This window comes from Galleria mellonella, unplaced genomic scaffold, assembly GCF_026898425.1.
Source record: "Galleria mellonella isolate WM207_F2 unplaced genomic scaffold, CSIRO_AGI_GalMel_v1 utg121, whole genome shotgun sequence".
Classification (NCBI taxonomy): domain Eukaryota; kingdom Metazoa; phylum Arthropoda; class Insecta; order Lepidoptera; family Pyralidae; genus Galleria; species Galleria mellonella.
The window spans coordinates 776,256-788,761 of NW_026441983.1; the positions used below are offsets into that span (position 1 = coordinate 776,256).

At 38.2% G+C, this 12,506-nt stretch overlaps 2 protein-coding genes across 3 annotated transcripts; one reads left to right on the top strand and one right to left on the bottom strand.

Annotated features, from left to right (window-relative positions):
- Positions 1–43: 43 nt before the first annotated feature.
- Positions 44–7,267, top strand: LOC113523536 (zinc finger protein 431-like). 2 transcript variants are annotated; one of them, XM_052898358.1, is made up of 2 exons: positions 44–2,648; positions 7,131–7,267. In XM_052898358.1, exon 1 carries the CDS (start codon positions 214–216, stop codon positions 2,269–2,271), a length of 2,058 nt encoding a protein of 685 aa, XP_052754318.1. In that variant the 5' UTR covers positions 44–213; the 3' UTR covers positions 2,272–2,648; positions 7,131–7,267. The 2 variants fall into 2 exon arrangements, with proteins under 2 accessions (XP_052754318.1, XP_026765325.2); XM_026909524.3 differs by lacking the exon at positions 7,131–7,267 and adding an exon at positions 5,080–5,331.
- On the bottom strand, positions 5,264–7,557 carry LOC113523546 (oocyte zinc finger protein XlCOF22-like). The gene has a single exon (XM_026909534.3). The coding sequence runs from the start codon at positions 7,341–7,343 to the stop codon at positions 5,499–5,501; it is 1,845 nt and encodes a 614-aa protein (XP_026765335.2). The 5' UTR covers positions 7,344–7,557; the 3' UTR covers positions 5,264–5,498.
- Positions 7,558–12,506: the final 4,949 nt, after the last annotated feature.

Here is a 12,506-nt window from a genome sequence, read left to right on the forward strand (position 1 = left end):
GAGACAGTTTTCTCTTAGTTATATACTCTTTGGTCTCTGTAATCTGTGGTGGGGAGTTGACAGCTGTCAACAATAACTTTCTTATATATTTACATATTTATAAATACTTTTAATACTATTTAATTGACATATTTTAAAATACAAATAATCATCAGTAAAGTTAAGCAAAATATTGGTATTTAACATATCTGTAAGAACAGTCCAACCGCCGAGATGTATTGTAAAAGTGTGGTCCTGGAACAGACGGTGAGCCAGCCGGATGTGACCGCCGTACGTGTCAAGCAGGAGGTTCGGGAGCCACAGTCGGATACTGATGCAGTCATTGTACCTGGAGCTGGTGCACATGTCTGTTGCAGAATTAAACAAGAGATCCTCCCCATATTTTACGAAGAGTCTCCAGAGTCCAGACCAGAAGAAGACACAGTGCTGAAACAATCGATTAAACAAGAAATCATCGAGTACGATGTAGATATAACTGGAGTTGTGAAGACAGAGTGTGTTGCCACTGCTAAAACACCAACAAAACAGTATGAGAGTTGTAACACTGAACAAGAGACGAGTAAACTTGATGTCGTTCAGTATGGTGTAGACGGAGCTGGAGTTGTAAAGTCGGAGTGTGTTGACGCAACTGAGCATTCAGCAGTAGGCCACCACACATGTTCAGGCAAGGAAAAAGATAATCTCATAAAACTGTATGAGGATCATGCAATAAAGAGTGAGTTGGTTATAGGACCAACAGTTGTTCAAACAGGGACAGCTTCTGGAGCTGCAAACCATTTGTCACGTTCAAAAGATGGTTGTAAAAATGTGCTGAATACTGAGGATGATGTCCACATATCCAAGCACCAAGATAGGACAGTGGCAACTGGTACATTGTACTCATGTGATATATGCAGAGAGACATTCAAATCCTATAATGCAATAGAACACCATATGTCAGTACATATGGGCCAGAAATCATATAAAAATTGCAAAACTGCTTTTAAACCTAAATTGGATACTCGTGGAGAGCCATACAGATGTAAAGAATGCAAGAAGTGTTATAGTTCACATGGTTGTTTAAAAGTACATATGCAAACACATACAAGAGAAAAATCATACAAGTGTGATGTGTGTGATAAATGTTTTAATACACATATATATTTAAAAATGCATATACGTACACATACAGGGAAAAGGCCATACATTTGTGATGTGTGTAAGAAATGTTTCAGTAAAAGTGAACATTTGAAGGTACATATGAGAACACATACAGGAGAAAAGCCATACAGTTGTGATGTGTGTAAGAAATGTTTTAGTAGAAATGAATATTTAAAGGGACATATGAGAACACATACAGGAGAGAAGCCATACAGTTGTCATGTGTGTAAGAAGTGTTTTAATAAATCTGGAAATTTGAAGAAACATATGCAAACACATACAGGAGAGAAGCCATACAGTTGTGTTGTATGTAAGAAATGTTTTAAGTCATCCGGAGATTTGAAAAAACATATGCTATTACATACAGGAGAGAAGCCATACAGTTGTGATGTGTGTAAGAAGTGTTTTAATAAATCTGGAAATTTGAAGAAACATATGCAAACACATACAGGAGAGAAGCCATACAGTTGTGATGTGTGCAAGAAATGTTTTAGTACCAATGAAAGTTTGAAGAGACATATGAGTGTACATACAAGGGAAAAGCCATATACTTGTGACGTATGTAAAAAATGTTTTCGTACAAGTAGATATTTGAAAAGACATATGCAAATACATACAGGAGAAAAGCCATACAGTTGTGATATGTGTAAGAAATGTTTCAGTACACATGGACTCTTGAAAATACATATACGTACACATACAGGAGAAAAGCCATACAATTGTAGCATGTGTAAGAAATGTTTTAATAGTAATGAAAATTTGAAGGTACATATACGTACACATACAGGAGAAAAGCCATACAGTTGTGATATATGTAAGAAATGTTTTAGTAGACATGGACTTTTGAAGAATCATATACGTACACATACAGGAGAAAAGCCATACAATTGTAGCATGTGTAAGAAATGTTTTAATACAAAGGCAGATTTGGAGATACATATACGTACACATACAGGAGAGAAGCCATACAGTTGTGATGTGTGTAAGAAGTGTTTCACTTCACATAGATATTTGAAGCTACACACGCAATTACATACAGAAGATAAGCCATACAGTTGTAATGTCTGTCAAAAATGTTTTAGAACACGGTCACATTTGAAGAGACATATGAGTGTACATACAGGAGAATAGCCATATAGTCTACAAACTACATAGAAATGCTAATGTATCAGAGGAACAGCCTAGCTACATTGAAATGGACCAATGGTGGGATTCTAGATCCTATATGACAGTAGTTTATCTTTTAATTACTATGTAGGGAAATGAGAGAAAAATTGATGAAAATAAACTAAAATAAATAAATAAATAATAATCTTTATTTTCTACTCACAAGGAATATTTTACATTGTGTGACTGTATTTAGTATTTTAACTTAAAATTATTATCCTTGTGAGAGTCTGGAGTCTGAACTAGGTCGAAACCTGTACTACAGATCTGCAGGCTCTCTCCGGAGTGTTACAATATAGTACTGAACATCTACATTATTATATCAGTACAAGTATTGTGAGGTAAGTATTCTTGGTATTTCTTATATTTTAAAAATGAATGTATGAATAATGTGTATTGAGTGAAATGTTTGCGTGTGTGTGAAAATTAAAATAAATTAATTATTTTAATTTTCTAAATGTTCTGTATTATTGTGTAACAGGGCCTATTATTTTGAATAAATCATTTTTTTGATAGTAGAATCAGATGGTAGATTGTTTTGTTCATGGGGGGGGGGGGGCATTTGGCCGGAGGAACTATTTTCCCAATGCTGTTTTGCTGAAACAGTGGCGTATGGCGGCAGTTCTTCTAGCGGTATCCTACTCGATCATGTTGTGCCCTACGCAGGGTTTGTCGGCGAAGACTTCGTGTTAATGCACGACAATGTCCGCTGTTACACGGCACGAGTACGAGCACGAGAGCCCTCCGCTGGGGAAAGACCGCTCGCGCGGCGCCCGGGTGCGTCTAGCATTCCGAATTCGTCTAGCGAATCTTGGGGCAAGTGCTGGCCACAGACCTTCTCTCTCAAGACATGAAGGAGAGAATCGCTGCCTAGGTGGAGGATGAAACTGCATGCCTTAAGGGCCATCGCTCCCTATAGAGGAAATGGAGTTGACTATAAGCATGGGCCGGCGATTTCAACTAACAGGAACGGCCTGTAGAACCAGGAGCTCACATGGATCGGAGGAAGGACACAAGCGCCCCTGTCAGGATGCCGTCACCTTCGCTCCAGCCACACCGATGCCTCACAGGCCTAGAATCACGGAGCTCACCGACCCAAGCAAGTCAGCCCACTCATACGCAGACGCGACGAGAGCACCGACACTATTCTCTGTAATGTTCGCGTCCGCTGCACCTGCGATATCATCGCCGAAAACAGCAGCGAAACATAATAGAATCCCTCCGCTCATAGTAGAACACCTGCTGGATTGGGTGCATCACTGCAGAGTGTTGAAGCAAAAATTACAATACGTTCCGTACGCACGCCCGTATGGAAAGGGGATGAGATTTTCCTCCAAGTCAGAAAAAGAGTACCACATCATCCAGAGATACCTCTCTGACTTGAAGAAGAGCGAAAAGATCGGCTGGTTCTCGCACCAGTTACCAGGTAAAAAAGTTTGAAAGTGGCCACCCCGGTTTCCCAGCGGACACACCTGTAGAGGAGATCTCAGAAGCCTTGATGGAGCTCGGATATGAACCCGAATACGTCCGACAAATAAAAGCCCGCCAGGGTCGCCCGTGATGCATATTTTACGCGCAGTTGTCGAAGCAGCCCACTAAGGATAGTATCTTTGACAACTCAGGAGACCTGATTAAAACCATTATTATGATCTTGAGATACTCCTTGCGATGCAGTCAGGCGCAGATCCTCTGACGGCTATCACCGCGTGTTTAGTGAGACTAGCTCAAGAATAATCTATCTAACTGGTATGCGGATGATACGTTGGCCTAAAGAAAGTTATACTAAGACTGTTGCTTGTGGGGTGTAGATTCAACGTATGTCTCATATCAGAGACATTATTAGGGGCTGTCGACATACTCCACATACTGGGATACCACATATACCGCAAAGATGAGACGTCGGACAGCCAGAAGTCATATCGCTGGTTGGCTGTTTTGGTGAAGAGAAACATTATTCACCAGCCGCTCCCCCAGGTGCAACTTAGCTCTGTGTACTAGCCAAGGTTGGCCAGTCAACGAATTACAGTAATTTACAAATTGAAGCGAAATTGTTTCTTTTCCTATTGGTTAACAATGTTTTTGAACACTATTCTATGAACTATTTTAATATCACTATTTACACTATAATCGGGTGATCGTCCGGAATACGGTGCTAGGGGCAGATAGAGCGGTATATATTTTTTTTTTTTGATGGGTGAAAATGATATGGTAACCGCGCCTGCGCTAACGGGATACGCTGGCGGAGCACCAGTGAAGGGTGATAGATAAGAATGAAAACAGGCCAGTTAGCCCATCATGATGAATTCATCAGAAATTAACCATGATAGTTTCCAGGGAGAACCGCGAGGAGGTCGACCTGGTTGGGTATATTGCTAGCAATAGGATTCTCAGTCTCCATTACTAACAATCCCTTTCTCCCCAGAACGGTATATTTGTCATAACTGTTTACTAATAAAGGTGGTTCTAGAATTATATTTCTTTATTAAATATAACTATAGTTATATACAATATTATAATTATTGTTCTACTCGTCTTTAGGTTTGGCACAAAAAAATGTTGCAACATTTCAGTGTGCGCCCACATTGCCAGACTAAATATTTTTCCCCCAGCTTTGGGTAAACATTTTCATTTTGGAGAAATATAATTGTTGGGGAAATGTTTGGCGAAAAGTGAAATGGGCTTGGAGTAATTTGGTGCTGCCATGTATTCATTTAACTTTCTCAATTTGTCTATATATGAAAGTCTTTTTGTACTATTTTTTTTACAACACAGGGGGCAAACGAGCATGCGGCTCACCTGATGGTAAGTGACTACCGCCGCCCATGATCACCCACAACACCAGCGGAATTGCAGGTGTGCTGCCGGCCTTTTTAATAATAACAAAAAAATATTCATATATATTAAGAGGCACAGATATGGCTACTTGGAGGATTAGGTTAGTAATAAAATTGCCAAATAAGCAGAAACCATTTAATAAATTAAAATAAATAAATAATTTATTTGGCTTTTATTTTTATGAATTTTCCTCGCGTTTAAATTACAAAAATGGGAGCTAGATACTTTTTTGAGCTTACTACATTGTAATTAAAAAAAAAATTGTCATACATAGTTCTAGAGTCCCACTATTGGCCAATTTCAATGTAGCTAAGCTGTTCCTCTTAGCATCTCTATGTAGTTTGTAGACTATATGGCTATTCTCCTGTATGTACACTCATATGTCTCTTCAAATATGACTGTGTTCTAAAACATTTTTTACAAACATTACAACTGTATGGCTTATCTTCTGTATGTAATTGCATGTGTAGCTTCAAATATCTATGTGCAGTAAAACACTTCTTACACACATCACAAGTGTATGGCTTCTCTCCTGTATGTGATCGCATATGTATCTCCAAATCTGCCTTTGTATTAAAACATTTCTTACACATGCTACAATTGTATGGCTTTTCTCCTGTATGTGTACGTATATGCATCTTCAAAAGTCCATGTCTACTAAAACATTTCTTACATATATCACAACTGTATGGCTTTTCTCCTGTATGTGTCCGCTTATGTGTTTTTAAATGATCATGTGTACTAAAACATCTTTTGCATATATCACAACTGTATGGCTTTTCTCCAGTATGTGTTCTCATATGTATCCTCAAATGTCCAGTTGTATCAAAACACTTTTTACACACATCACAACTGTATGGCTTTTCTCCTGTATGTGTACGGACATGTACTTTCAAATGTTCATGTGTACTGAAACATTTCTTACACATATCACAACTGTATGGATTTTCTCCTGTATGTGTCTGCATATGTATCTTCAAATTTCCACTTGTACTAAAACATTTTTTACATACATCACAAGTATATGGCTTTTCTCCTGTGTGTGATCTCATATGTATCTTCAAATTTTCATGTGCACTAAAACATTTCTTACATACATCACAACTGTATGGCTTCTCTCCCGTATGTGTACGGACATGTCTCTTAAATTGTGACTGTGTACTAAAACAATTTTTACACACATCACAACTGTATGGCTTTTCCCCTGTATGTGTTCGCATATGTACCTTCAAATGTTCATGTCTACTAAAACATTTCTTGCACACATCACAACTGTATGGTCTTTCTCCTGTATGTATTTGCATATGTGTCTTTAAATGTCCAATTAAACTATAGCACCTCTTACACACTTCACATCTGTGTGGCTTTCCGCCATTACTAAATTCAGAATCATTTGAAGTATTTTTAGAATTATTATATTTCTGGCCAGTATGTACTGACATATGGTGTTCTATTGCATTATAGGATTTGAATGTCTCTCTGCATATATCACATGAGTACAATGTACCAGTTGCCACTGTCCTATCTTGGTGCTTGGATATGTGGACATCATCCTCAGTATACAGCACATTTTGACAACCATCTTTTGAATGTGACAAATGGTTTACAGCTCCAGATGCTGTCTCTGTTTGTACAAGCATTGGTCCTATAACCAACTCGCTCTTTATTTCATGATCCTCGTACAGTTTTATGAGATTATCTTTTTCCTTGCCTGAACATGTGTGGTGGCCTACTGCTGACTGCTCAGTTGCGTCAACACACTCCGACTTTACAACTCCAGCTCCGTCTACTCCATACTGAACGACATCAAGTTCACTCGTCTCTTGTTCAGTGCTACAACTCTCATACTGTTTTGTAGGTGGCTGACTGTCTTCACCAGAGAATATGTTTATATGTGCCGTTTCCTCAGTGGCAACACACTCTGTCTTCACAACTCCAGTTATATCTACATCGTACTCGCTGATTTCTTGTTTAATCGATTGTTTCAGCACTGTGTCTTCTTCTGTTCTGGACTCTGGAGTCTTTTCGTAAAATATGGGGAGGATCTCTTGTTTAATTCTGCAACAGACATGTGCACCAGCCCCTGGTACAATGACTGTATCAGTATCCGACTGTGGCTCCCGAGCCTCCTGCTTGACACGTATGGCGGTCACATCCGGCTGGCTCACTGTGTGTTCCTGGACCACACTTTCACAATACATCTCGGCGGTTGGACTGTTCTTACAGATATGTTAAATATTACCGATATTTTGCTCAACTTTACTGATGATTACTTGTATTTTAAAACATGCCAAATAAAGTTCTTTTAGTTAATATGTAAAGTATTTTTAATTAATATGTAAATAAAATAAATGGAATAGATAAAGCAAAATTGATTTTGTATATGGTTAGTCTCTGTCATGCGACAGCTGTCAAATCGACACCACAGATTAAAGAGACTTTCGACCTTACAACGAATTATAATGAAAAATAAAAATTTTAAATCAATGGTTGCCTCCTTTCTTTTTTAAATTAAATTGAGAAAACTAGCAATAGATAGTGTATCGTTCGTCCATCTTTAACTAGTTATATATGCAGGAGAAGAAGGAGACAACCATATGATTTGTAGTTTTATTTTGTAATTCCTTTTATGTAATTACTTGTTCTAAGTCTAGAGTGTCACTTTTAACTTTAAGGTATTGGCAACACTACAAAACAGCGCGGGAATCTTTAATACGGCCGTGGAGGTTTTCTGGCTAAATTGAATTTCATTTGAAATTAAATTTGAAAATGAGTGTTTATGCATTAAAATTATGCAAAAATTATAAAATAAAAAATAAATATAGAAATTATAGAAGAAGTTCCGGAAACACTCATAACTATTTATCACGCAAAATTGTATGAAAAAGTTGACCCGTTTTTCTACAAGCATTTCTATGGAGACTATCTATATAATCTAAATTACTCTAATTTCGGTACAGATTCACACACCATGATGATCATCATCATATCTGGTGAAGCTCAGGCATGTGTATATGTGGGTTTACATATGAAATTTACATCCAATATAATGAATGTGTTACTTGTGAAGAAATATTTTTGGCGTCAAGACCCATAGACAATATAAAAGTTTCTGAACATTTGTGACGACATCACCAAAGTCTAAATTGTATAAATACACATTTTATGCATTGTGTGGAGGTATGCTCTTCAGCAGTGAATAAAATATTAAAAGAGGAAGAGATTAAAGGGGGTCGGAGAAAGGGGATTAAAAAAGGGTCCACTCTTTCTCAAGGGGACTTAAATTTTTTTGTTAAAGCATTATCTAATTATATAAGGGTTTGTTTTATTTCTATAATGAGGTAAAGAGAATCCAGGTCATCTCCTATACTAAAACGTTTCTTACACACATCACAACTGTATGGCTATTCACCTGTATGTGTGTGTTCCCACATGTATTCCTTATTACATGATAAAATAAGACGTTACATATACAAGTAGGTACACAACATGCAGCACCCCGCAGAGGTATACAAATGTTAAACTGTATTTAATCTACATTATATTACAACTAGCTTTCGCCCGTGGCTTCGCCCGCGTGGATCCACTTTCCATCAGGTGGGCCGTTAGCTTGTTTGCCATTCTGAGATGTATAAAAAAAATCTTACTATTTTAATTTCGCCATAACTTCAAAACAAAACGTCCAATTTTAATCATTAAAAGACCAAATATTGTCTACGTAAACTGTACTTAGTGATGAAATAATTTATTTATAGCATGAGTAAAATAAATGCGTTTAAATGTAGTCCAAAAAAAAAATACAAGATTTTTTAATAAAAAAAATGATTGTTGTGCCTCACTCGAAAATTTTTCGAGTTTAGATCGAAAAACTAGACAAATTAGACACATAGAGTTACGATTTGCTTTTTTTTTTTTAAATGTCTCTACGATCATTTTTCTCCAAGTTACACAGCCTAATTGAAAATCACCTAAATGCTAAAAGGGGAGCGGGGCCATATAAAAAAAACAGTGCTCACGCAGTAGCCCCGGAATAGCAGCTAAGAATCGGTTTTGCGCAGAGTTCCAATGCACAACCGTCCGATCAGACATTTTTGTCGGGTGCAGAATTAATATTTAACGATATCTTTTTTTTTTTTCATTTAAGAGTTTCCTCTTGTCGGTGCAACTAATTCATGAATTTTCCTCCAGCCAGCTCTATCTCAGGCCATATCCTTGATCTCCCTATACGACATGACACCTAGTGAAAGATATCTTATTGTAGATATTTTTAATGTTTTTTTTTTTTGCTGGGTGAAAATGGTATGGTAACCCCGCCTGCGCTAACGGGATACGCTGGCGGAGCACCAGTGAAGGGTGATAGATGAGAATGAAAACAGGCCAGTTAGCACATCACGATGAATTCATCAGGAGTTAACCATGATAGTTTCCAGGGAGAACCGCGAGGAGGTCGACCTGGTTGGGTATATTGCTAGCAATGGGATTCTCAGTCTCCATCACTAACAATCCCTTTCCCCCCAATTTTAATATGTATTGTATAATAGTTGTAATTTTAAATAGAAAGATTTAGTAATAATACAAATGTATATATTTAGGGGGGAAAGGGATTGTTAGTAATGGAGACTGAGAATTCCATTGCTAGCAATATACCCAACCAGGTCGACCTCCTCGCGGCTCCCCCTGGAAACTATCATGGTTAATTCCCGATGAATTCATCATGATGGGCTAACTGGCCTGTTTTCATTCTCACCTATCACCCTTCACTGGTGCTCCGCCAGCGTATCCCGTTAGCGCAGGCGGGGTTACCATACCATATTCACCCATCAAAAAAAAAATGTATATATTTATGTGGTATTTATACATTAGGATAAATATAAATTATGTATGTTTGTATTTATTATAATTATAATAATATAATAATTATGTAGGCATAATTATGAGTAGTCTATATCACTGGGGGGGTATCATGGGCGAAACAGTATACTCTGTTATGTGCATGGTACTGCTCATGTCTATAGGCGACGGTTACCACTTTCCATCAGGTGAGCCGTCAGCTTGTTTGCCATTCTAAGTTTTATAAAAAAAAAAAAAAACTCCCCTCCAAAGATCGTAACTGTGGGCGATGAAAAATATGCTCACGGCCACATTTCATGATCGGGTAGCCAGAAAAATTATGGACAAATGGAAATTATGGTCAGGAAATAGAAGTACGCGTCCCGATCGAGTCTTTTTAATGGTGCCCTGAGCAGGTTTAGGTGTTAGGTGTATGGTTGGGACTGAGAATAGATACGGATTGTGGCGAAGGGGATGGGTCTGTCGGTATGTAGGCCGGTTTAAGGCGGTCTATGGATAACGTGGCTGATTTACCTTTACGTTACGTTCGTTACATTCGACCACTTCGTATGACCCGGTATGGGGAGGTTTTTTTTTATTTTTTTATTGGATGATAATGATATGGTAACCCCACCCGCGCTATCGTACACACCGGCGGGGCACCAGTGAAGGATGATAGGTGAGGATGAAGCAGGTCAGTTAGCCCATCGTGACGAATTCAACAAGAATTGTTCACGATGTCCAGGGGGAACCACGTGGAGGTCGACCTAATAAGGCGTATTGCTAGTAATGGGGCTGTCAAACTCCATTGCCAACAATCCCTTTCTCCCCGGTATAGGGAGGTTGTAAAGCGCCACCAACTGAAGCGTCTCGTAAGGAGACGTGACTAGATGATGGCAGATCTTTGTAAATGAAAGTCATTAATCATGAAAAATATCTCTAATTGCGACGCGACGCGGGAGATTGCAGTCACCGCGAGTTTACGTAAACGGAAGACGTAGTCTGAAGTGTCCGTGGAAAATAAGACCTCGTCTAGTTGAGGCGATATTCGTGCTGCCACTTTGACCGAGTGTAATATCATGTCACTGGGTGATAAGCTGTGCTGTTTGTTGCGGAATTTATTAGGGTTCCGTGGCGAACGGTTCATTATACATACATATATATATATATATATATATATATATATAAATATATTCTTTATTGCACTTAAACACACAGTAATAACTTGCCGTGTCGGCTCCGACGCAGAATGGGCCACCCCTTCCTTTCCCCCGTCGTAAGAGGCGAGAAAGGGAGCTTTTGGTGGAAATGTAGTTGTTTGGACGAAATAAGTAACAACCAACTTGATTATATTATTGATTTTCATATAATGAGAGAATGACAGCAGAAATGAATGTGAGAAGTGAACGTCGCTGTCATGTCTGTACGTCCAGTGCGAAAGATAGAAAGAGGTGAAATATCTATGTACAATTAAATTAACCTACTTGATGGAGAAGAAAGTAATGATGTTGACAAGTGGCTATGAGATGAATATTTACAATATTTATTTACAGACGCCACAGAAGGATAGCAATACTCCCCAAGGGGAAGGCAGCAGGGGTTCAACGGTGGACAGTTAAATGCTGATACAATGATGATACATACAAATGAAAATGCATTTTTTTTTTATGAAGTCATGTAATATACCTTGATAAAACTTATACCTATGAATTTATTAAAGTCTCTGTACAAAATAAAAAAACTTCGAAATGGCCACCTTTGGGTCTTATACAGGCCTTTAATCTGTCTGGCTACGAATCTATAGATTTACTCACTATTTCTTTAGGGAAATTTCGCCACTGTTTGCTCCAAAAATTTTTTAAGAGACTCAATATCGCCGTGTCTTTTAGAGCAGGCCATGTCCTCTAAAACTGACCATAATTTGAAGACTAAAGGGTTGAGGACTACGCTAGATGAAAGCCAGTCTTCAGCTCTTATAAAGTCCGAAACGTTGGTTTCAAGCCAGGCTTGGGTAATTCGTGCCTTGTGACCAGGTGCAGAGGCCTGCTGGAAAGTCCACGGTATATTTTTAAAGTGTATTACTGAAAGATTTCACAATATGATCCAAAATTGTACCTTAATACACTTTGGCTGAAGTTTTCACACCTTTTTAAAAAAAAAAAATAGTTTTGTGGCTCCTTGATAAGACACGCCCCCATTAAACCATCACTCACGCAGGATGATGACCACGTTGTGCCTTTCCGACCACTTGATCAGCTTCTTCTTTTCAGATATAAGAAAAATCCTGCTGATGACATAGCTTCACACATCTCGAAGTTGAAAAATCTGTGGTATAAGCTCAAGCAAGAATTAATGAAAGAAGAGGAAGGTAAGGATTTACCTGAAGTTCTATTAATTTGTAAAATCTTGGATACTTTACCTGAAACATATTTTTCATTCAAGTCAAGTTGGCTGTTAATGTCTAAGAAGGATAGGAATATAGAGAATATCACAAGTCAGCTGTGTGCGCATGAAAAGGCACTCGGTAACAATGT